The sequence below is a fragment of the Primulina huaijiensis genome, unplaced genomic scaffold (assembly GCF_012295235.1).
Source record: "Primulina huaijiensis isolate GDHJ02 unplaced genomic scaffold, ASM1229523v2 scaffold5913, whole genome shotgun sequence".
NCBI lineage: Eukaryota > Viridiplantae > Streptophyta > Magnoliopsida > Lamiales > Gesneriaceae > Primulina > Primulina huaijiensis.
In genome coordinates this window covers 89,685-113,097 of record NW_027360836.1, presented here as the reverse complement: position 1 = coordinate 113,097, position 23,413 = coordinate 89,685, and the positions used below count along the sequence as shown (strand labels likewise).

General features: G+C 34.7%; 3 protein-coding genes across 6 annotated transcripts; 1 reads left to right on the top strand and 2 right to left on the bottom strand.

Annotated features, from left to right (window-relative positions):
- Positions 1–4,601: 4,601 nt before the first annotated feature.
- LOC140970447 (protein MITOFERRINLIKE 1, chloroplastic) lies at positions 4,602–6,374 on the bottom strand. Its single transcript, XM_073432211.1, has one exon. The coding sequence runs from the start codon at positions 6,261–6,263 to the stop codon at positions 5,031–5,033; it is 1,233 nt and encodes a 410-aa protein (XP_073288312.1). The 5' UTR covers positions 6,264–6,374; the 3' UTR covers positions 4,602–5,030.
- Positions 6,375–7,011: 637 nt separating this feature from the next.
- Positions 7,012–10,600, top strand: LOC140970352 (RNA-binding protein 2-like). Its single transcript, XM_073432023.1, has 6 exons — positions 7,012–7,223; positions 8,977–9,104; positions 9,184–9,463; positions 9,572–9,633; positions 9,781–9,862; positions 10,295–10,600. The coding sequence occupies exons 1-6, from the start codon at positions 7,031–7,033 to the stop codon at positions 10,396–10,398; spliced, it is 849 nt and encodes a 282-aa protein (XP_073288124.1). The 5' UTR covers positions 7,012–7,030; the 3' UTR covers positions 10,399–10,600.
- Positions 10,601–14,161: 3,561 nt separating this feature from the next.
- Positions 14,162–21,275, bottom strand: LOC140970385 (filament-like plant protein 4). Of its 4 annotated transcripts, none has more exons than XM_073432070.1 (6): positions 21,042–21,275; positions 19,092–19,223; positions 18,602–18,827; positions 16,102–18,520; positions 15,298–15,343; positions 14,162–14,794 (listed from the first exon to the last, which is right to left on the bottom strand). In XM_073432070.1, the coding sequence occupies exons 2-6, from the start codon at positions 19,215–19,217 to the stop codon at positions 14,357–14,359; spliced, it is 3,255 nt and encodes a 1,084-aa protein (XP_073288171.1). In that variant the 5' UTR covers positions 19,218–19,223; positions 21,042–21,275; the 3' UTR covers positions 14,162–14,356. The 4 variants fall into 4 exon arrangements, with proteins under 4 accessions (XP_073288171.1, XP_073288169.1, XP_073288170.1 ...); XM_073432068.1 differs by lacking the exon at positions 21,042–21,275 and adding an exon at positions 20,670–21,010; XM_073432069.1 differs by lacking the exon at positions 21,042–21,275 and adding an exon at positions 20,670–21,010 and having other exon boundaries at positions 15,298–15,340.
- Positions 21,276–23,413: the final 2,138 nt, after the last annotated feature.

Genomic DNA, 23,413 nt, shown 5'->3' with positions numbered 1-23,413 from the left:
CATATTCACAACAAAAAGTAATACTCTTAGCATAAAAAGTAATACTTTTTTGTGGATGACCCAAATAAAAGATCAGTCTCACAAATACTACCCGTGAGACCGTCGCACACAAGTTTTTACCAACTTTTATTATATATGTTTGGTACAATTTATTTATTATGATATTGTAATTATGACGTTAGGAGAGTTTGATCTCGATGCAAGGAAGACTCGATTAAAATAAGTATTCAACAACATTAATCCATAAGATGGTAGTAATTAATGCCGAACGTGGGTAGTTAAAGTATAGTTTTCTATTTAACTACTCTTGTAATTGCGTTGTACTCTCATGTTGTACTCGTTCGTTCTTTCTCGTGGAGTTGCTATTGCTTTTCGAATATCATTAGTTTACAATTAGTGAGTCAAACATTAAAGATTTCATATATATACTCGAAACAAACTTACACGTATAACTTTTTGTTTTTGTTTTTGTTATTTCAGAATATTTCAATTTTTTTAAAAAAAATGTCTCATACACAAATTCAATCATGTACCACTTTTTACAGGTTGATAGTATATAGACGGTATTATGTATTTATATTTGTGAAATTAGTTGATTCGTCTATATTTATCAATAAAATAATATATTTGGTATAAAAAAATGTTTTTTTATGAATTGGGTATCCGTCTTACAAAATTGACTCGTAAAACAGTTTTATAAGAGTCCGTTTGATATCATATAATTATCATTTCATATCCATATTTCTTTATTCCCATTTTATCTGATTTTCAAGAACTTAAAAAGGCTAAAAAATAGTACTAAAAAAAATCCTAAATCGAACAAAGAATTAAACATACATGGGCAGAACGACGAGGGCGGCTGAAAGTCACGCGCTCTTCCCCTGTTTTCGTCGGTGGAATGAGACACCACGCTCCAAAAGAGAAGTAAAGTCCAGGCGGACCCATTTGGCCCAACGAGAAAAAAAAAACCGGGTATCTTTTTGTACGCGCTTTGTGCAGTGCGCCATCTCCGCCGACAGCAAATTACACACTCCTCCATCGACGGCGAAAGATATGCCACGTGTCGAACAGCGTGGGCCTCATTACAGCTAAGTGAAAACACTGACTGAGCGAAGTTGGTCCCCCGTCTGTTTCATTAGCTGTCACCCAAAATTGTGAAGAAGCTGGTTCCATTTTTTTTCGTCAAATTCATTATTTTCGCATGAATATTATTTAGTAACTATATTTTAAATAAATTTCTATGGGTGTTTTGTAGACGCTTGTCCGATGAGATGTTAGTATAAAAATAGTATTTTCGTATTACATACAAAACTTTTTGCTACGTAGACTCTACACGATTTTATGAACTTCGCATGTTCAAATCATATTAGAATCTTTGTATTTTACATTAGTTTACTACTTGCAATAGACTGAACTTAATTGTATTTGAAACTCATCTCTCCTAACAAATATAGATAGACAAAAACTTGTATGAGACGGTCTCACGAGTAGTATTTTGTGAGACAGATCTCTTATTTGGGTCATCCATGAAAAAATATTACTTTTTATGCTAAGAGTATTATTTTTATTGTGAATATCGGTAGGATTGACCCGTCTCACAGATAAAGATTCGTGAGACCGTCTCATAAGAGACCTATTCATCCAGATAATATAATATACCATGAAGATAAGTGTCAAATATCAAGTATATACGAAATAAATACAAAAAAAACTATTTATTTTTCAAGAGATTTTAAAAAGGATTCTAAAAAAATAAAATACAATTGAATGTCCTTTTTATTCTGGATAATGTTTATAAATCAAGTATCAATCTGAGGAATAGAAATTTTTATGTCCAAGAAAACTAAAAAAAATAGAAGTATTTAATTTAAGGCCTGTAAAATAGATGAGTTCCTAAAAAAAGAAAAATAAATGACAAGGTTTATTTTTCTACATTTAGGGGAAATATGAGGTCAAACGAAAGGGAGCCCATAAATGTAAAGTTTGGATTAAAATATGAAGTCATGCATGGGATAAGTTTGATTAAAAACATGATTAATTTACTGACAGAATTAAATTAATTCAATTGCAAAATTATATTTAATCTGGACAGATAATAACCCTGGTTCTTACATGCAGTTCAATTTTTGTTTTTGGGAATAAATTTAGATTTAATTACAAATAAAGTCATTATCAGTATACTAAATAAAGTGATGAACATAAAACATAATAAATAAAATTAGTCATGTGTTACCCGAAATAACTATATAATATATTTTTATTAATTAAACACAATTAGTACAAATCTAAAATAATAAAAATAATAATTACCCAGAAAACAAAACTGAACACTTCAAATTCAGCTTAAAAATTAATTAAATGAGACGCTCGAAATGTGTGACCCGGCCGGTTAATTTTATAGAGTCGGGTCGAAAAATAGGATCCTGCCGACAGTCATTTAAAAAAAAAATAATGCCCAAAAATCATGACCACCACGTTCTTCTTTATTATCACTATTTTATTTAAATTATTTTATTTTCCCACCGACAAAGGCATTACTAAATTAAAACCATTTATTATGATCTCATGAATACACATAATTGAGATAATATTCACGTATTGAATGTACAATTTTATCGAACGTGATCTCAGCTGTATTTACATAAATACTCATTATGTGTATTTATAATATCAATTTTCTATATATAATGAGAGAATTTCCAGACAATTTGTACCCAAAAATTTAATTTGTTTGGTTATTTTCTTAGTTGCCACTTGTTTCATTTAATAATAATAAATAATAAATTAAACAAATAATCGTAACAACTTAAATTCCTAAATTTTGCGGTTGTCTGACATAGGAAGGTAAGAGCAGTCAATACTGTAATTAAATAGTCAGAAATACTTTTCATTAAAAGACAAAAACTTGTATGAGATGGTCTCACGGGTCATATTTTGTGAGACGGATCTTTATTTAGGTCATCCATGAAAAAGTATTACTTTTTGTTGTGAATATCGATAGGGTTGGCTCGTCTCACAGATTAGGATCCGTGAGACGGTCTCACATAAGAATCACCCTTCATAAAATACGAGATCCTGTAAGACTTTTATTTTTAAAATTTTCATAAAAATTTCACAAGAATTCTTTTAAATGCAATTTGGGCTGAAACAAAATATTCAAGTGTAGTCACGTTTGACTAAGTTCTTGATTCAGCAGTCACCACTACACTACTCGGATCATCGAACAACGAAGGAAATCCTACATTGTGCGGGCCCAAGTTTTAGAGGTATTAGAATTTGAATTATTACGTGTCATCTTAGCATGCTCAGTTAAAAATTTGGATTTTTCAAAAGTGAGATATAGGCATTCTTACCTGCGGTTCACCTTGGAACCGTATCGAAACAGATCCGTCAAGAATCGAAACCGAAACCGACAAGGAAGTCATATTAAAATCGAATTTCAATCCTCAATAATTTATTTCACAGTACAATAAAAAATATATTAATTTTATTCTTCTGAAAAAAGATACAATGATATATGCATGATCAGTTGTATATTTGACATTTTCCTCCTCTGTGAATAGTTGGAATCTTGTCATTGTGCATCACAGCTAGGGGTGGGCGCGGGTCGGGTTTTCAGGTTCGAGTATCCGAAATTTCGGGTACCTGACAAGTCACCAACCCGATCATGTCGGGTCACTACATAGACAAATACACAGACAAATGGGCCTCTCCACAGGCCCAATAAAACGTCTAATCGAAATCATCATCGATCTAATTTTTTTTTATTGCTTTAAGATTAAATTTCATTAATTTAAATAACATACATGCCCAATTGACATTTTAATTATCGTGATAAATAAAATAGAGATCTACCTTATAATTTGTCATTTGACGGTGTTTCTCTCTCTCTCTCTCCTTTTTTTTTTTTTAAAAAAAATTAACAAATGATATTTCTCTAGTACAAAGAAGACATGCAGCCTTATGCCAAAATATATTGTGCATCCAAGAAAAGCCCAAACAAACATCGGCCCAACAATTTTCAAAATTGGATCCTTTATCGGTTGGGTCGACCCAATTTCACCATATTTCTTGATCCAGCAACTGCTAATCCAAATTGGGTTTCCCGAGGCATAAATTAAATATTTGATGACTTTGATTTGATGGGGTTCACAAAAATAAATATAAGTTCCAGCATTGAGACTCTAGGGTGTGTTTTAAAAAAGTGGTTCGTTCTTTTTCAGTTTAAAAAGCAATATTTTACGTTTATTAACCTGAAATTTGGTTATGCTTGTGCTAAGATTCACATCAAGATTCCGATCCCTGCTCATTTTGATTTTTCGAAAGTGACAAAGATATTTTGATAAACATATGATACCCGCTTTTGATATTTTCCCATGTCTTTACAATCTATAAATGTAAACAATTATCTGAAATTATAATCTTTTCAAACAATAACTTAGTTTAATATGGTTAAATGAAAGGCACAATGGCCCATTCCCGACTCTCTTTGTTTGAGACTTATCATTTACACCAAACGATACATTATACATGCGTATAACCCTTGTATAAGCTTTCTTCTTTTTAATTAATCTACTGGACATATAATAATTTCTGAAAAGTGACAACAAGAACCGGATTTGATATACCATTAGAAAATTTAATCCATAACCAAGTTGCTATCTTAAACACAGCTAATGGAAACAAAAAAGCTGACATCCATTCTCTTCGTTAAGCCATGGAAAGAAAGTTTTTTGCCCTCCATGTTAACACATGAACCTAAAAACCAGCTCCGAACAGTACAAAATGAAGCCATATCATATTTTTCAATAAAACAGTACCAACTATGGAAGGCAAATATGTATCCAAGTGATTCTCAGCTACAAAAATGGAACATCAGCCACCCATTGGCTGGCATTAAGGGAATGTAGAGCAATAAATACACCGATCCTTCAGTTTTGCAACTTAGTTTACATCTCTCTATCGAGTCAAAAACAAAGGAATCGAACCTGCAAACAAGTGAGCATACAAAGAAAATTTCTCCACCATTTTCATCCACTTTGGTTGATGGGGGAAGCAAGAGTCTCCACTGCTTCAACTTCCTTTCGCTTCAAATACTTGTCCATGATTGTAAGCCGGGCTGTCTCAAATGCAAAGTACCCTATAGCCGAAAAGCATGCACTGTAAAACACTCGAGGTCCCATCCCACGTGTAAAGCCAACCCACCCTTCTTCCTTCAATATCCGCTTAACCATAGCTGTGACCCCACTGTAACTTGCGGCAGCAATCCTATTCATAGACTCTCCATGACCCTGAGTCATCAGCCTAGTTTTCACCACATCCAATGGGGTTGTCAAAGATGCAGAAATCGCCCCTGCCAATGCTCCGCAGATCACACTCTGAAAAGGCTCCAAAAAAGCTTTTCCTGTCTCCCTCAACACCGCAGCTTTCAAATACTCAAACGAAGAATAGCTCAAAACGCCAGCAGGTAAATTCCTAAGCAATGTAGCACTATACCCCGCATATAGGCCCAAGATCCCATCTTTCTCCAAAATACGTAACAAAACCTCCCAAGACCTACCCTTTGCGCCAGCCTGCATCCTTTGAGTGATCAATTCCTTCGGCACCATTATTGCTGAAGACATGATGTTCCCCATCGCACCAGCAGTTGGAGGAATCAACACCGTCGGATATTCCCCGATCCTCGAAAGAACGGACTTCCCAAACTCGCACGTCCCAAAATAAACCGCAGAAGAAAAAGTAGACCCCACAATCACAGCAGACACGCCGCTATAAAACCCAAGAATCCCTCTATTCTGAAAAGTCTTGACTATGACATCAAACGCCCCCTTGTAAATCTCGGACGCCCCTTTCGTCTGCAACTTAGTTTTAATAGTATCAAGTGGATGAAGACACACATACGTAAAAGCACCGGCAATTCCACCAGCTGCAGCACCAATGACTGCCCTCTCGAGAACAGAGAGATTCTTGAACAAAGCATGGACCGCGGGAGAGCCTCTCGAGGCGGGCTTCAACCAATTCCGAGAAATGTTTTTTTCTGGGTTCTTGATATTGCTCTGAATCGAAACGGTGGTGGATGAAAACTTCAAACTTACATCGGGAATTGTTGAAAATTCAGGGTTTCGCCTGGTTTTAGAATGAGGGTTTGGGGAGGAAATGAGGGTGTTGAGATGGTTAAAGGAGGAATTGAATTCATTGATGGAAGTGGGAGTGAGCGAGTTTGCAGAGAGGAGGGCCAGAGACTTGCTGGTCGGAGCTTCCATCGATTGACTGTTGGGCAGGGCAGTTTAGGATATGGATTCTGTTTTAAATCAGGTTCGGTTGTTTCTGCAAATATCCAAAGCCCGAATATCTCTTCGTACTTCTGGAAGCGCCGTACCATACCAGCATACCTACGCTATCGGAGAAATTGCTGGATATAATTATTTTAAAATTTTATATATTGTTAAAGAATATAAAAAAATCTTTTTTATCCGTTGGATAAATGTATTTTCCGTGATAAAATCATCTTAAATATCAGAATTAATGTCACATGTTTTATTTTTATTTATTGAATGAGTGCATTTAATGTGAAAAAGATGGTAAGAAAATAATACAATAATTTACATGTTAGAATACATATTAAAATATGATTTTGCAATTGTTTAACGATTTAAAAGATTTAAATTATACCTCTATACTCTATTTATATATATTTTTTTATAAAAGGAAAAATACTCTATCATACATATTATATAGATGAAAATGAATTTTCTGGAAAAACTAACTAATATCTAAACTAAACCAATGTTTAAATAAAAATTAGTTGATTAATTCATCAGACAAAAGCCAATTAAGGCCTGAATAATTTCAAAGAAGATAAAAAAATAAAAAAATATACAACTTGAAATTCTTATAAAAGAAATTAAATTCTAAAATATTTTTAATTTATGTCAAAAAGTAAAATAAATTATTGAGTAAATAATTTTTAATTTTGTTTAGTTTCTAAAAATGCGAGTATAAATAGGCAGTTCCCATCAGCGTAAGGAGGATGTATATGTATATCTCCCCCCAAAACAAAGCAAGAATAAGATCAAAAGCCACCGTCAATCCGACCCCTACTGTGCTCTCGCGAGATTATTTTTGCAGTTTTGCTGTACTTATGGGTGATGACTATTGGAGCAATCAGCAACCGCCGCCGTATCAATTGGCCACCTCGCTGAAGCGAAATCGCACTGATTTTGGTATTTAACCATTAATTTGCCCTAAAATATATTTTTTTCGCTTTTTCTATTTTGAGGGATTTGATTCTATTTACAGATGAGAACGGGCCGTAACTTTTAATTGATGTGATTTTTTTTAGGTTCACGCGAATTGGTAAAAGGCAATGACCTTACTGCAGTATATTTTGATTGATTTTACCTTGTTAACCTGAATTCTTCGATGGCTATTAACTTTTGGAGATTGAAAATTTAGCTTATTGTCACTAAATAGTTGTTTGATGGTTTATATGAACTAAAAATTAAAGTTAGGCGCATGTTTTCTTTTGAATCAAACTTGGGTTTTGAAGTCGAACTTCTTAAAATTACATTTGCACTTGATTTCGACGTTTATTTGGTTTAAGTGTGCGATTAAAGGTAGGTGCACTCTTTTACTCTACAATGTATGATATTTGTGAGTAATTTTTCTGCTGCTCTTTATTTCCCCAAGTATTAGAATACCTGAGAGCATGGGCAGCCTTTTCAAGAAGGAACAGATAGAATACATGTAAAAGATTGTAATCAGTGCCCTTGGAACTCATTTAATATGGCTTCTAAAGATCTGGTGTTGCATTGTGCCTTTATTCAGTTTGCGCATATTTTTTTCTACACCATGGGCGTCGAAACAAGTTTCATTTATCAGGACAGAAGCATTGACAGTGACTAGTTTTGAGGAATCTAAGCTTTGTCCTTATAATATTGCTTTGATTTATGATTGCCAATTTTTGTATTGATGAGAAGAATCTGTAGTTAGGCAACTTCTGGCTGGGTATAATATAAGTGTAACATCCTAGTTTTATACCTCTATGAGTATGGACGCCCTTGACGTTGTATCTAGTTTGCCTAAAGTATAGCAAATTCTCAGTTCATACATTTTTAGTTTTATATTTTTGTAAAAATCTTCTCTTTTCATATGTATATGTATAGAAACTAAAGTGACATTAGAAAGAGCTACTCGGTTTTTTTTTTTCTATTTTTTTTTATCCCGGTGTTAAGAGTGTTGGTGAGTTAAATCCTCAGATCCACTTGTGTGCCTGGGCACTGGAGTTTATCATTGTGCGAAGATGAGTATAAATTGATGGGTCTGAATAGCAATTTTACTAATTAGCAAAATGTACCGTTCCCTTCCTGATATTATCATGCCTCTTCGGTGAGATTTTAAATCAACGAACTGTAGGATCTGCTTTAGGATTACAAAAATTGACAAATCCAGTGAAAAGGCTGGATATTTAATCTGCCATGCCCTTATGATCCAAACCATATGGAGCCTAGTAGTGTGTTGTGTTATTTTCAACTTGATTAATTTAACATAATTATTATTGACTCCTCCGGGACTTCTGAAACCTAGTTTTCTCTCCATTTTCTGCAAATCACAGATTAAATGTTTGTATTGAATTAAGATTTATGATCTGAAAGTTTGACCAGACTTATCACTGGCCTTTGGATCAAGAGTTTTGCTCTTGACCGTTGGACTAAATAGATCAATTGATCAATTTGCCAATTCTGTTTCTGCTTTTTATCTGGTTTAGAGAAATCACAAGCACAGAACTCTATCCAGATTTTAAAATTTTGTAATTATTTAGAAAACGTTTGCGACAACATACAGGAACCGTAACAAATGACATTGGCTTATGTGAAGACACATATGAAGATGCTTCTATAATGGTTTAAATAGAAGACTAATGATTACACGTAGTTCCGTCGTCGAAGTTAAATATTGTTTTTCTTACTAATGCAGATCTTCCACCAATTGGGGTGAACTTTACTTCTGAAGTTCTTTCTCAGAATCATGATCTAGATGGATCTAGACAAATAAAGGACACAAAATCAATAGGGTCGGCATATGACAATTATCTTCGTAGTTCGGTAATGTTACCTTCTATTCTTTTTCATTTTTTTTTGTGTGTATGTGCGCGCTAGCGAGTTTAAATGATTGTTTTTCCAGCAATTACATTCTGAGGAAGGAAGTCAGTATAGCCAAATGGGGCTTGGAAATTCTGCTGGTAGAGTTATGCCTGCTTTCCATCTACAGGATCATCTAGCAATAAAGCATCTGGAAGACGTGGGTCCTGAACTAGCACCAAATGACAGAGGCACTGGTTTTGGTCCACCTTCAGTAAATAGAATTACCGTACCCCGGGAAATTATACCACTACCTCCAGATGCTTCTGGTACATTGTACATTGAGGGACTACCTCCTAACAGTACACGGCGGGAAGTGGCTCGTATCCTTTTAATGCGGTCTTAATTATATTGTCTTTTTTTATTCTACGTATGCATGCTTTGATTATTGTACATTCTCCTACCTGTTCTTCATTCTTTAACTTCCCTAGATATTTTTCGCCCTTTTGTGGGGTACAAAGAAGTAAGGCTAGTAAGAAAGGAATCAAAACACGTAAGTAGGCACCAAATTTTCCAAGATCTCTTTTCGCTCATTAGAACTTAAAATTTCTTCTATGCCATCTTTATTCTTTCACATATGCGTCATATTGACGTTGACGGACACATGAGTGAGGTTTTGATTAAAGATTTATTTATGCAGCGAGGTGGAGATCCTCTTATTCTTTGCTTTGTTGATTTCGTAGACGCGGCTTGTGCAGCAACTGCTTTGAGTGCGTTGCAAGGTGATTGCCTTTTATTTTAAATAAAATGCCTTTTCTTTTTTAAAATACCAATGGTGCACGATTTTCAGGTGTTCTTTAGATCTTTGTTCCAACAACTTCTGACCTCTTTGTTTGTTTTGGGTTGAAAAAATGGAACCGTGTATTTGTGTCTGTTTGAAAAAAATTGAAAGCGGATATTTGTCAAGTTGAAAGCTATTTGAAATGTACAACTTGTGTCCCCCAGACGTGTCCAAATGAAGATGCTCATCGTTTGATGAAAATCGGGGTAGTTAGTGAAAATGAAGCTGCTATCGCAAATCTAAATTGTTTACAACTATTATATTTACTACAAGTATATATAACGCTGGAAAGGTATGCCATTCTTTAATCATAGGTACACGTTATAGTTTCCACGCTCTAGGTAAATATTGGTGTCTTTGATTGTTTATGCAGGTTATAAGATGGATGAAGAAGATCCAGATTCTCCTTACTTGCGTCTGCAGTTCTCAAAGTCTCCAGGTCGGAGGTCTGCCCCGGGATCTCGCGGGAGGCGATGAGCAACTAATAACTCTTCCTTATATAGCATGTTCTGTAAAGACATGAAACTCATTCGGATGGAAGATAGAGTCGAGACAAGTCTATAACTTTGCATCTTGCAATTTAGAAATGGCATGTGGCTGTATTTTTATATTAGCTGGTGGCAGTATATCATGTTGTATGATTTCTAATATATGGTGAAGTATGATTTCTAATATAGTGAAAATCCATCCTTATTTTAAGCTGATAATTATCATTAACACGTATTGTTATCTACTTCAATAGGAGTCTTTAGAATAATTGTGTTGGTATGTTAAAAAGGTATGTTGCTAAATATAACATTTAATTTAAATTTAAATCGATAAATATGGGGGAAGTTGGTGAAAAATCTCCAATCAAAACATTTCTTTGGGTTCATTCCCTACCCACAAAATTGTGGTACTATGTCATACAAATTGTGGTACACTTCATGTGGAAATGTGGTACAATTCATGTGGAAATGTGTTACTAAAAAAGTACCCAAGGATTGAACATAAAAAAAAACGACGGCTAGGGACTGAAAGCCAATTTCCCGATAAATATACGAGGGATAAGAATGGTGAGTCTGTAAAATTTACGAGGAAATGACAATCTTGTCACAACTTCCATTTCTAATGACAATGCGCCGCTCTAAATGCTGTATGATATTATTTGCACAATGGTTTTGAGGAGTTCGATCAATATAGGTTCAGGAATAGAAGTAGCTTTGAATCGATCAAGTTTTTAAACGAGATCCTAGTGACGTCTCTGCCTCATAGGCATAACAGTTGGCAACTTTTTGAAGAGAAATTTTCATGTTTCTTTCTTTTTCTTTTTCTTTTTTAAATATAAATTATAATATAGCTTTAAAACATATTATCTTCGTTTAAATATCTGCTCGGCACCATTTTCATTTATTGATATAGGCAGCGTTTTCCTCGATCTACATGCAAATCAGATTCAGGGTACAAAATGATATCCGATATAATTTTTTTTTAAATCTTTGTTAAACCTAAGTTGAAATATAATAAGAGAGAGGCAAAATGACGTAGGAAGATCCATATAAACGATGATCCCATGTAGTGGGATAAAAGCTCAGTGTCTCTTTGTGTTGTTGAACCTAAGTTGAAAGAAATCCCTATTGCATTGGAATATGCTCTCCTCTCTGTTGTTTTGAAAATATCCACTTCAGTCGTTCGACTTCAATGCTTCTTCAGATATTGAGTACTAGCCTTTCCGCTAGAATGCTGAATCTCCTGGACATACGACACATAGAAATAACCAACGTACCGAACTTATTCAGTTTGGTCCATTTGTTTGGTTTGATCAGATTCATCATCTTGTTCCACATCTAGATTTTGTGTTGTACTAAACAATGAATCTTATGCCTTCTTCTTAGGCTGATTATATATTGGGTAGCAATTCTATGAAGATGAGTTATCTTGTGGGCTATGGGGATAAGTATCCACAATATGTCCATCACAGAGGTGCCTCCATTCCAACTGATGCAACAACTGGTTGCAAAGATGGTTTCAAGTGGCTCGAATCAGATGAACCAAATCCTAATATTGCAATGGGAGGGCTTGTTGGTGGTCCTTTCTTTAATGAGTCGTTCATCGATTCAAGAAACAACTCAATGCAAACCGAACCAAGCACTTATAACAGCGCAGTCATTGTTGGGCTCCTTTCCAGCTTAGTAACTACGTCATCTGTGGTACAATCTTTTACCTGAGAAAAAGATCCTGATAAAACCGTCTCGTCCTACATTTACCATTATCGTTTGAGCTACACGATGAAACACAAATGACATATATAGTATTAGCAGCGTGCTGAATTGTATGTACTAGAGGTGCTGTTTAATTGTGTTGCGGATGTTGAGCTATGCTGCAAAAGAATGGTGTGCACATTTTATATTTCTTGAGTTGTATTTGATGTGAAATATCTAAGATTTTGTTCTATGTGGGCATTGTTTGTTGTTCAAGGAAACAGAGTTTGATCATTTGTTTGAATTTATTCGAAATTTAGATTTCATAATCCATATTTTCTTTTTAAGATCATCGTCTTTGATAAAATTATTTTATCAATAAAAAAAATTATATTTTTGAGATTTATATAGAAATCAGATTCACATATCGCAAACACTCCTTGATTATTAGTAAAAACTATAATTAATAGAAATTTATAAGTACAGCGGCTTCTCGTGTGAAAATTTCTTAATCAATAATAATGTTTAGGTAGTTTGTTGGAATTATGTATACATTGGATAATGACTTCGGTTGGTTGGGAGTGATAAGGACCACATCCATTGTCCTTTGATACGGATTCATTTGCTATAAGGCCCACTAAGGTTTGTTTGGCCGTTGGATTTCATTTCATATAAAAGTTGATTTTTAAAAAAAAGGTAAAACTAAAATTCAGCTAAAAACAAGTAGCTACGAATTCTTTTCGTCTTGTTTGAATTAATTCCAAATCTTTCCGGTTCACACACACACACACACACACAGAGAGAGAGAGTGAGTGTAGCATATAACATAAATACTGGCACTCATGCACAAATCACACAGCATTATTATTTCCAACTCCTTTTTTTGTTTTTGAGAAAAAAAGCCCAAAATAGTGATCTTGATCATCATCACATGTACATGAAAAATGCCTATAAAAAATCGAACATGCGGTCCCAAAAGGCAGTGATCATCAAGCAGATTATGAAGCGGTGCTCGAGTTTGGGAAAGAAACAAGACCACGAAGGGTTCCCATCGGATGTGCCCAAGGGGCATTTTGCTGTGTACGTAGGAAAGAACAGGAGCAGATACATAATCCCAATATCTTTCTTGGATAAGCCTCAGTTCCAGAGCCTTCTGCAGCGTGCCGAGGAAGAGTTCGGGTTCGAATATCATCAAATGGGGCTCACTATTCCTTGTGCGGCAGAGCTTTTTGAAGCTCAAATATCAATCCTCAGGTAGAAGCAGCCGGCCACCATGCAACTCAGACTCGGAGGGGGAACTTTTATTAGCAAGACGAGTTCCAAGGCCTAGCTTTACAAAGATTATAATTTATTATATATGTTGTGTGAAATTGGTCTCGACCAACCAAACAATTTTAATTCAGATCACTGTGCTTCAGAAAAATATATAACTTGTAAATATTCATTTTACAAATCAAAATTTTGTAATTAGTATCTCTATACTCTAGCTAATTAACCAGCTTACTCTCTGATTAGCTCGATCCTACGTATTTTTTCCGTCAAATATATATTATATAGTTCATATTTATAAAATATCGTGTGAACTTTTTTTGGAGCTGGGTTTCAATTTTCGTAACTGTTTAAATCACACGTTTCTAATCAAAATTTTCAAATCCCCACTATTTCTAGTTCAGCTACCTCTTTTCATGTCGCCATGTCCATTGTAAATGATTGAACAATTCACGTTCTTTGCTTTTCATCTACGTAGCATTTTTAATGCCAAGCAAAGCTCTTTAGAAAACGATACACCAACTATTTTTGCATTCCAAATCATGTGTCGTTGGATCAAATGCATTTTCTATTCAGCTACCAAAATTTTCAAACCAAGAATTTAAAGTATATGGGAGAAATTTAACGTGGGATCAATTATGTGATCCAAATATCGACATCACATGGAATATAACTCATTCGATATAATATGAATTCCACTATTTGTTCTTTGAAGTTTGATGATGGGAGGTGTATACACAGTTTTCGATTAGCATAAACAAGCAATTATTGAAAATTTGTTAAATCAACACTGCAGCAGACAAGTGACGGACGATCCTGTCGACTTAAAATAAATACACCAAGTATACTATCCACACAAACTATATAGAGAATTTAAAAATCTAACACCAAATTACACAAAAGAAAGAAAAGTTTGGAAGGTTCTTCAATATTTACAGAAAGCTCGAAAACGTAAACTGTTTATTATGCTGGCGAACAGTCGGTCACTACTGACCGTTCTTCCCTTTCGCTGAAAAGAATCGGCTAAACCCACGAGCTTGTTTCTCGGGAGTGGGAGTAGACGAGCCTGAACTTGTGGGATGGTGTTTTGAATACTTAGAAACTGGTGACGGCGGTGGATTGTGTGCTTCAGAATCTGATGGACTAAATGGAGCGTTGAACATGTCCAAGGGGGATTCGGATCCTGCTCCATGAAAATTGAGACAAGGGATGGTGTCCATTAAGGAAGAATCCACATCTTGAATATTCGTGCTACTTACAGTTGGTTCATTTTCAATGGGGTGGTCGGCTTTCTGAGTCCTTTCGTTGTTTGGGAAACTGAGAAATTCGGTTTGGGGACGCATAGCTTTTAATTGCTTGCCGAGAAGAAACATGGTTTCTTGACACTCAGCCAGCTTTTCGGCTGCAGCTGCCAACCCCTTCTCCTGATATAGAAGAAAAGTGTTTTTAGTTTTCTCCAAAGCTTAACCCACATGGATGATACACGCCTAATAATTGGAACAGACTTCAAAGCGGGACAAGCAGGCCAGGCATTCCATCAACCGAGAAAAACTAAAACAACTATGCATAGTCATATGGTTTATTTGCAAATTTGTAATACTTTATTCAAATATTGCGTGTGAAAAAAATTGTCCCCCGCCAATTTTTTGTTGTGGCTCCTGAATATTATCTTTTGAAACTATGACATGTACCTAAAGAGGATTTTTCTCTACAAACTCACTTCCGAGGATTCAAACCCATAATAATTGAGGTCATAGGTGTTAAACTGTGACAAAAAGGCTTAGCAGAGCATAAACTTGCCCCGTGATAGACATATGCTACGGAAGCACTTGGTTTAAACAAACTTGAAAGGCATGCATTTCAAAATCTATAAATGACCAAGTGTCCACTCAGATATATAGAAAGCAAGATGGTTTTGCACGCTCACCTGGCTAATCTTGTCATCAGTATCAGCTGCTGCACCGCAATCACTACTGGCAAGGAAATATCAACGTAAGCACCGTCAAGTATGTGAGATAAAAATCATCACAATTTTAACTCATACTAAAAATCAGCCAGCCAATATTAGAAAATACATCGGTACAACGGTTTGTAACCTTAAAGTTGTATCAGATAACTCAGAAAGAGCATGTGTAGATTTCAGAAATCGCATAAGAAGCTGCAATGAAAAAGCCAACGGGCCAGAGCATGTTATCACTGACCTAAACATGAAAGTCAAAATTTAGGGTTGGGCAAATTTTCTTGTTTCTTTATACTCTTTAGTTTACTTTATTATTTCCTATTTCTCTTTTTATAGAATCTTAAGTTGATTGTGCTTTATGAAAGCCCGAAGGAATCAATTTAGAATTGGACAACAACAAAACTTATGGAACTAAAACATCAAAAAGCAATTGGTCTATAATCTATAGATTTATTACATATATAAATGAAGGCTAACACCAAGGAAAATAAAGAGGCTTGCACTGGAAGTCGCAGGCATATTCTCTAGAGCTTATAGGCAAAGAAAGACCATTTTTATATGCAAGCGGTAGCTTTTATTCGATTAAAAGTACGATATGTACAAAAGGATATGGACAGCTTAAAATGATCTTTTCACTCAATAGGACAGGTAAAACAAATTAATATTAACACAATTAATGAATCCCTTTAAATTGAGGACACAACCATCTGCTTCAATCAGTTCCGAAACCAAATCAATGCAGAATTGCTAGAGCGGGAAATATATTAGTACCTTTGCAATCTTTGAAACGTATGCAGCTGCTCTTGAAGATCAGTGCATCTGGCAAGTGCATCGTGATGACTTTTTCTCTCCTCTTGTAGCTCATTTTCTAAACTTTCTATATCCCGCTGAAGATGATTTACCTTAATCTCTAATCCCTCTGCCCGTGTTTCAAGTGATTTGTACGACTCTGCCATGCATTTGAGCTGTGTCTCGAGTAAGCTGTTGGTCTTTTGAGCAATTGTTAGTTGTGAATGAACCTCAGAAAGATGCTGCTGCGTTTCCAGTAACCGAGACATGTTGACTTCGAAGTTTTCGGTACGTCTAGCCAGATCGATTGCAAGATTCTCCTTGTCCAATTTCAACCGTTCAAACTCCTCCAGTGAGCATTTCCACGACGGATTTGTTGAGTCAGAGGTCGGAACAAGATTCCCATCATGGGGGACATCAGGATCAGATGCGGAATCAGAAAAGTGGGCACAGCCGTTCGGATAGCTGTTTCCTGATGAATCAACGAAATTTTTGTTCTCAGGAAGTGCAATCTTGTCTATACAATCAAATGAACAGGTTTCCATTTCAGAACTTTTAAATCCCATAACATTGAATTGCAGCTCACTTGCTTTGCTTAATACATAAGAGATGTCAAGAACAAAATCATTCAGATTAATCCCACTTTTAATAGATTCATTATATTTGGCAGAGAACGAATCAAGTTTTTTATTCAGTCCATCTCCATCAAGAGAAATTGTTCCCAGGATTGCTTTGGCCTCTCTACCAAGAATCATGAAAAAGTCACGAATCTGAGAAATGGCAATTTCCAGTTCTTGGTTAATGGTTTGTGCAGTTTCTGTGCACGGGTTAACATCTCCAGAAGTAGGAATAGCCTTGGTTGCTGTTATCTTGGCATCCTCACTCATTGGGTCAGATTGATCAATCTCCACGGCAGAATTCGTCAACAGATATTGTAGAGAATCGTGCATATCCTGCATAGTGTGTCTAATGTCCTCCATAACTTTGCCGATGTCTTTTTCTGCAGACATTGACTCAAGAATCGAAGATATTTTTGATTGGAGCTTCTTGAAGATAAGTGTATCTGCCTGTAGCTGTGGACTTGCAACAGTTACATCATCTTTAGAAGACACTCCAGCTTCCGAACCACAAACCTCCTCAGACTCCAGGGGGTCAGTCATCATGGTGATTTCAAGTGATTCTTCCTGCTTAACAATTGCAGATCTCTCATTGCCTATATTACCTGATATACCCTTACTTGGAACTGTTCCATTGGATAGATATGCTAATTTCTCCATCTCCAGAAAGTCATCCATGAGATCCAACGGATTTGTGTTTTCAGACTTCTTCAAATTAGAGAGCTCAGACATAACTCCAGTAGCCCACGAACCTGCACAACTTGTGCCATCATCATTTCCATCTTCTGAAATAGAGGTAAAACTTGGTGGATTACCAATGCTTTGACTACAGAAACCTTCTATTGGAAACAAAGCATCTGATCTTGTAGAAGTTCTCTGTTCACCATCAACTCGTAGTTGTGTTTCTAAACTTTGAAGCTTGCTAGCGGTCTGAGCAAATAAACTCCTAGAAGCTTGCAATTCACTGTTGCGCTTTGCCAGCGCTTCTGTCAACATTTTCATTTCTTCCTCCATCGCTAATAATCGTTCTGTTAGTAACTCATTGTCTTTTTGATACCTTTGTGTGTTGCCAAGTCCAAAGTCAGGCATTTGGGACAAGAGTGGAGTTGGAGATCTCACAGGATACCTCTTCAGACGAGACTCTCCACAATCCTGGCCCAAGTTTTCAACTTCTAGTTTCATTTGTGCTAGCGCAGCTGGACCCGGCAATCTCTTCCGAACAAGACTGCGTAATCGTTGACACTCTGCTTCAAGCTTGGCAATTTTCTTAACTCCCTCAAGATGCTGCTTGTTTGCTACTTCAGCAGACCGCACACTCATATTCTTTTCCTCATTGCGAATTTCCACCTCTTTCCTAGCAATATGAAGCTCATACTTATGTGAATTCACTTCTTTTTCCCAGGCCTCAATTTTGCTCTTCAAAAGTTGTATCTCTGCCTCAGCTTGTAACTTCTCCTCGTTCACCTTGATCAGCATGTTCGAGCGTTCTTGCAAAGATCTAGAGAGCGCAGCATTTTCAGCAGCAGACCTGAGTATTTCTTGGTCTAAATTGGCTATTTTTGTTTCAAACTCGAGTTTCATCTTATCGAATATCTTTGTTTTGTTGATGACAACTTCATGCAGCTTTTGATCATGTTCCTCCTTCAAATTTCGCATTTGCCTCATGCATTCCTTCAGAGCACCATCTAAATGAGATGCCCGATCTTCGGCAGTAAGCTTTAGCAGTGTGACAGATTCGAGATGAGTTTTTAATGCTGCAGCTTCAGCCTCCGCCTTTTCCCAACCTGTGAAAATATTAAATAAACTTAAGTTTAACCACATTCTATGTTCATGAAGAAATGACAAGAAAATTATAAATTAAAAACCTGAAACAGCTTCTTCAGCGACTTTTGCATGTTGTTTCACCAGGATCTCTTTATTGGTAATTTCTGAATTGGCTTCGGATAACTTTTCATTCAGTTCAGTTACTTCATCTTCTAAAGTCTTGACTTGATCCTCATAGGACTTCAATTGATTCTCCAAGCCAGTTATATGTGTATATGATTCCATTGATAATTGAACATACTTCGGTTTCTTTTTTTCCTGCTTAGACTGTAAAAAATAGGAAACAAGATATATAAGCATAATAAGGCAGAGTAAACTACAAATCAGCCATGACTCGTAAAATTGTTGTTTTATCCAAAAGAAATCAGCTAAATACTCATTCTTGATGACAGACAGAGCAAAAATTTGTAAGGAAATGTAAAGCGATCCCGTGCTCATCGAACTGGGTGGGAAAAATGTGACAAACGTTGAAAATAAAATGAAAAAGGAAGCTAAAGGTGTCTAATGCATAGATCACATATCACGTCATACCTTGCCAACTTGAGTTTCGCTGGTCTCTGAAACAGCATTAGAAGCGTCTAATGCAGTAGCAGCTACTTTCTCAACACCCTGCTTATCAGATGACTTTTTCTTCCATGGCCAACTCCTTTTATCCATTGCAAGCTGTGGACACAGGGCCATAAATTTGTAGGCTTATAAAGTGAAAACTCTCTATTTACAGCAAAAAGACCCGATATGCCATGCATTATATGAAACATCACAAACACACTGCCAGAGTCAGATATCTAGAAGCCAATCAGCAATTTTAATTTCAAAATATTTTCAAGTAACTTGGTGCATTTATAATTTATTCAAGTATACCTTCTCAACCATACAGTGGCCATGACAATACAATTTGTGCAAATGTTTTGATTTTCCAAGTCGATATATCCGTTAACAGAAGTATTCACTCAATAGGCAGCTGGAAAATTAAAATTGGGACACTTTCATAGACTTGAATTGTGAAGATATGTAGTTGACCAACAAGTAACAGGGGTAGAAGATGCAAATTATTCAACATATACCTAATAACCAGCAAGATATAGTGGGCTAAGTCATTATACATACCAGAACTTCCGAGAACTACTACTATATGTAGAAGGAAAATCTGTAAGCGCCTAAGCTCACATGATAACGAAGTACATTCCAGTTAGGACGAGTAAGGAAGGATTAGGTGCACGATGCAAATGAATTTAACAAATTTTCAGCTTTTCAAACATCCAAATCAATGGAGAAAAAGATCCAGAAATAACTTTATAATACAATGGATCACAGCAATTGAGAATCCAGGACTCAAAAGTCATAAAAAAATTCAGGTCATTATTATCATATCATGAGCAAATAATTGGGGGTCAGATAAACAAATACAAGTTCCAATCAGATGTTCAAAAATTTTAAATCATGCGAACAACTTGCATAATTTAAATTTATGCCCACGAGGATCAAGAAAATGAAAGGAAAACAAAATACACCTTGACTAAGACATTTGCATAATTTAATAAATATGAATGGGAAATATGCACCAGAAAGTCTCCCTCTCTTAATACCAAAATTCATTCTCGTATTGCATTCCTCATCAAGCAAACAAACCAATACAATATCAATCCTATCAATGAAATTGAAAAATAAATTCAGACATTGTACGTCATTAAGGTATCTTCAACATGCTTTGATGAGAGCATAAGAAGTAAGGCTTCAATCTTTTGATGATCCAAACCTTAATTATAAGTAATGATTATAAATTCCGTGGGAAAAAAAATAAAAGAATGATTGAGATGAACAAACAAAAAAAATGAGCACCCTTGAACAATGTGTCCGGAGCAGTAGCACTCCTGAAAAGGGGGAAAAACAAATTTTGTGTGTAATTATTGGATCCCTTCAAAAAATTCTGAATCCATTTCTAGTATCTGATAGAACTATTAAGGTCGGGAAAAAAGTAGAGTATGAAATAAGCTAAAATTTACACCAAATAATCGAATACTCGCGATAAGAACCATTGATAGTTATCGAAGGAGACCACGTTATTCTACGACAAATCAACAAGTGCTCACAAGTCCTCTGAAACATTACCGCAGCTCCGAAAACAGCAAGGAAGAAAGTAGATATGCTCATGCAACACACCCGGAAGCAAAGTGCCAGTTAAAGAGTGAAAAAGCGACACCGACAGAGAACTCGGAAAAAAGGAGAAATGCTCTAAAGTTTGTGAAGCAAGAAAGCGATATAGATTTCAAAATGAACAAAAGAACGGCTTTCCAAAACACGGAAAACAAAGCAAATTGAACAATTTAAAAAACACACACAAAAAACAGAAACAAATGGTCAGTTAAAGATTTCGATCACAGCCATCGACGACGCAATTCAATAACAGACGGGCTAAAGGACTAAAATCGAATTTAATCGAAGATCAATCAAACTCTGCTCGCATACTGATATCACACTTACCAGCAATGCAGTAAAATGGGGATTTACTAATAAAAAGTTAGGATATTTGTTCAGGAATGTAGCTCGTACTCCGCGTGGTTCGAGTGCTTCAGAAATATAAATGACGGAGAAGGTGGCGGTGAGGCCGCGGAGCGGTGGTGGTGGGGAGGAGGAGGTGGTGGAAGTGTGGAACGCTCAACAGTGTTATCTGTCGTTTAAAAAGGCAAAGAAGTTGAAAGGCTCCAATGTGATCAACTTTCTAAATGAGCATCACTTCTAGGAAATTAATTAATTAATTAAAATTTCAAACTTCAATTCAAACTATTAAAATAAATATTTTTGAAAAATTCTATTAATTTAATTTAATTATATAAAAGAAAGTGATTTTGGTGATATTTATTTTTAATTAAATATAAAAATAAAAGACAAGTGATTGAAGAAATTTTAATTAGACATCTCTATTATTAAGTGTATTAATATTTCATGAGTCAGTTTTGTGATATATACCTCTTATGATGTGATTTATAAAAAATATTATTTTATGTGATAAAAATATTAATTTTCATAATAAATATAGATGTGATCAACAAATTTTACAAATATAGATACATAAAATTATCCACAAATTACCACTTAAAATAGAAATTGAACCTCATCAAATAGAAATTGACTTCTTCATTTCAGATTAATTGTCAGATAATTATCGTTTATAAATATATAATAAAATAATATTTATAAATGTGATGTAATGGCCCAACTCACTTGTGATATTGTCCGTTTTTGTCCGAAATCTCACGACTTTAAAACACGTCACGACGTACGACGTCCACTCAACCATGCTCTGATACCAAAATAAAAATTCAAAATGGATTGTGGTGGCACGAAAGTACGAAAACGCCCTTGGGAGAAAGATAAATAAAAAGAATGAAAAGATGATGTGAGCTGTATTTCTTAGATATTGATGGTGGTTGTTTGGACCACCGTCATGCCAGCTCATGACTTGATGGTGGCGCGTCTGCACCTTTGCTGCCATGTGCTGCCGCTCTATCTGATCCCTAATTCTCCTAATTTTGAGTAATAACCCCAACTTTTTTGTCTAAATTTAATTTTCGTAAAAGTCTTACAATAAACAGTTGGTCTAATAATTGTATCCACTTTATTATATATATACATATATATATATATATATACACACACACACACACACACAAAAAACATTAAAATATAATTTTTAAATCATGAATATGCCAAAATTTTGAACTGGATAATAATAAAACTTATATAAATAAGACAAATATATTTTTAAAAACACTTTGTTTTCTTGTTTAATTTAATTGAATATTTTTGTATTTTAAGTAAAGTTTATTTTATTTTTTAATTTACAGTTAAATATTGATTTTTTATGGTTTTATATTAAGTTTGAATTTAATGGTAAGCTCGAATTATATTATAATATTTGTAAACTTGTGCATTATTACACTAAAAGCCAAGAATATTGCCTTTCATAAGTACTGATTTAGGCCCGCCATTAGATCACATGATCTTCCTTTTAATATAATAATAACAATTAATAAATTATTGGAATTATGAAATGCTAAAAATGATAGAACAAGTAGGGTTATGATATGCTAGTTTGAGAGCTTTTAATTTATTAGTTGACAGAAATTCCAAAACTTCACATTTAATTAAGTTTGGATTTCTTTTATTCAAAATCTGAAATTTGAATTTATTTATCTTTCGTTTTTTTAAGGCGAATTGTTTGAAAATTTATTATATTATTAAAAATATTATTTTTGCTGGTTTTATGGTTTCAAGTAGCTGGCTATACTTATTAAATACCTAATCAAAAAGTCATACCTAATGAATAAATTTATCAAGGAAATATAACAAGCTTGAGCTAGAGTTTTAAATTTATTACAACGAGTCAAGTGGATGAGATTTAGTATCGATCCTGAATTTTTGGCAAAAGAAATATTTGACTACAATTTAATAGTCAAAAAAATAATAAGAAAACTTATTTTATACAAATTATACAGTTACGTAATTTCAAACCAAAAGATTATAATCGTACATTTGATTTATTGCACTTAAAAGGGTGAAAAATTTATTGCAGCCAACAATAGGTACGGAGTGAAAGAATTAAAAAATAGTTAAGTTTGAGAGGGAAAATACATTAAATAATAAATTTTATTATTAAAAACAGTTAATGTTATATCAACATATATATTCTGAATTTTTGTTTTGTACAAGATAATCGTCTTATATATCATCTCATTTGTAAATTAAAAATATAAAATTCATCAATATTTTTTTATTTTATAGTGAAATAATCATTTTATACGAATATACCGAGAATTTTATACGAAGAAACTTACCCAAATATATATAAGTAT

What these genes read in the sequence shown, in the direction of transcription:
- LOC140970447 (XM_073432211.1), bottom strand. Translation starts at nt 6,263, where the DNA reads ATGGAAGCTCCGACCAGCAAGTCTCTGGCCCTCCTCTCTGCAAACTCG.
- LOC140970352 (XM_073432023.1), top strand. Translation starts at nt 7,031, where the DNA reads ATGTATATGTATATCTCCCCCCAAAACAAAGCAAGAATAAGATCAAAA. An exon ending in GCGAAATCGCACTGATTTTG is followed by an intron (nt 7,224 to 8,976) that starts GTATTTAACCAT and finishes TTACTAATGCAG; the next exon opens with ATCTTCCACCAATTGGGGTG. An exon ending in TACACGGCGGGAAGTGGCTC is followed by an intron (nt 9,464 to 9,571) that starts GTATCCTTTTAA and finishes TAACTTCCCTAG; the next exon opens with ATATTTTTCGCCCTTTTGTG.
- LOC140970385 (XM_073432068.1), bottom strand. Translation starts at nt 20,711, where the DNA reads ATGAGCATATCTACTTTCTTCCTTGCTGTTTTCGGAGCTGCG. An exon ending in CGCTGAAGAAGCTGTTTCAG is followed by an intron (nt 18,521 to 18,601) that starts GTTTTTAATTTA and finishes ATATTTTCACAG; the next exon opens with GTTGGGAAAAGGCGGAGGCT. An exon ending in ACGTTTCAAAGATTGCAAAG is followed by an intron (nt 15,344 to 16,101) that starts GTACTAATATAT and finishes TTTCCTTGCCAG; the next exon opens with TAGTGATTGCGGTGCAGCAG.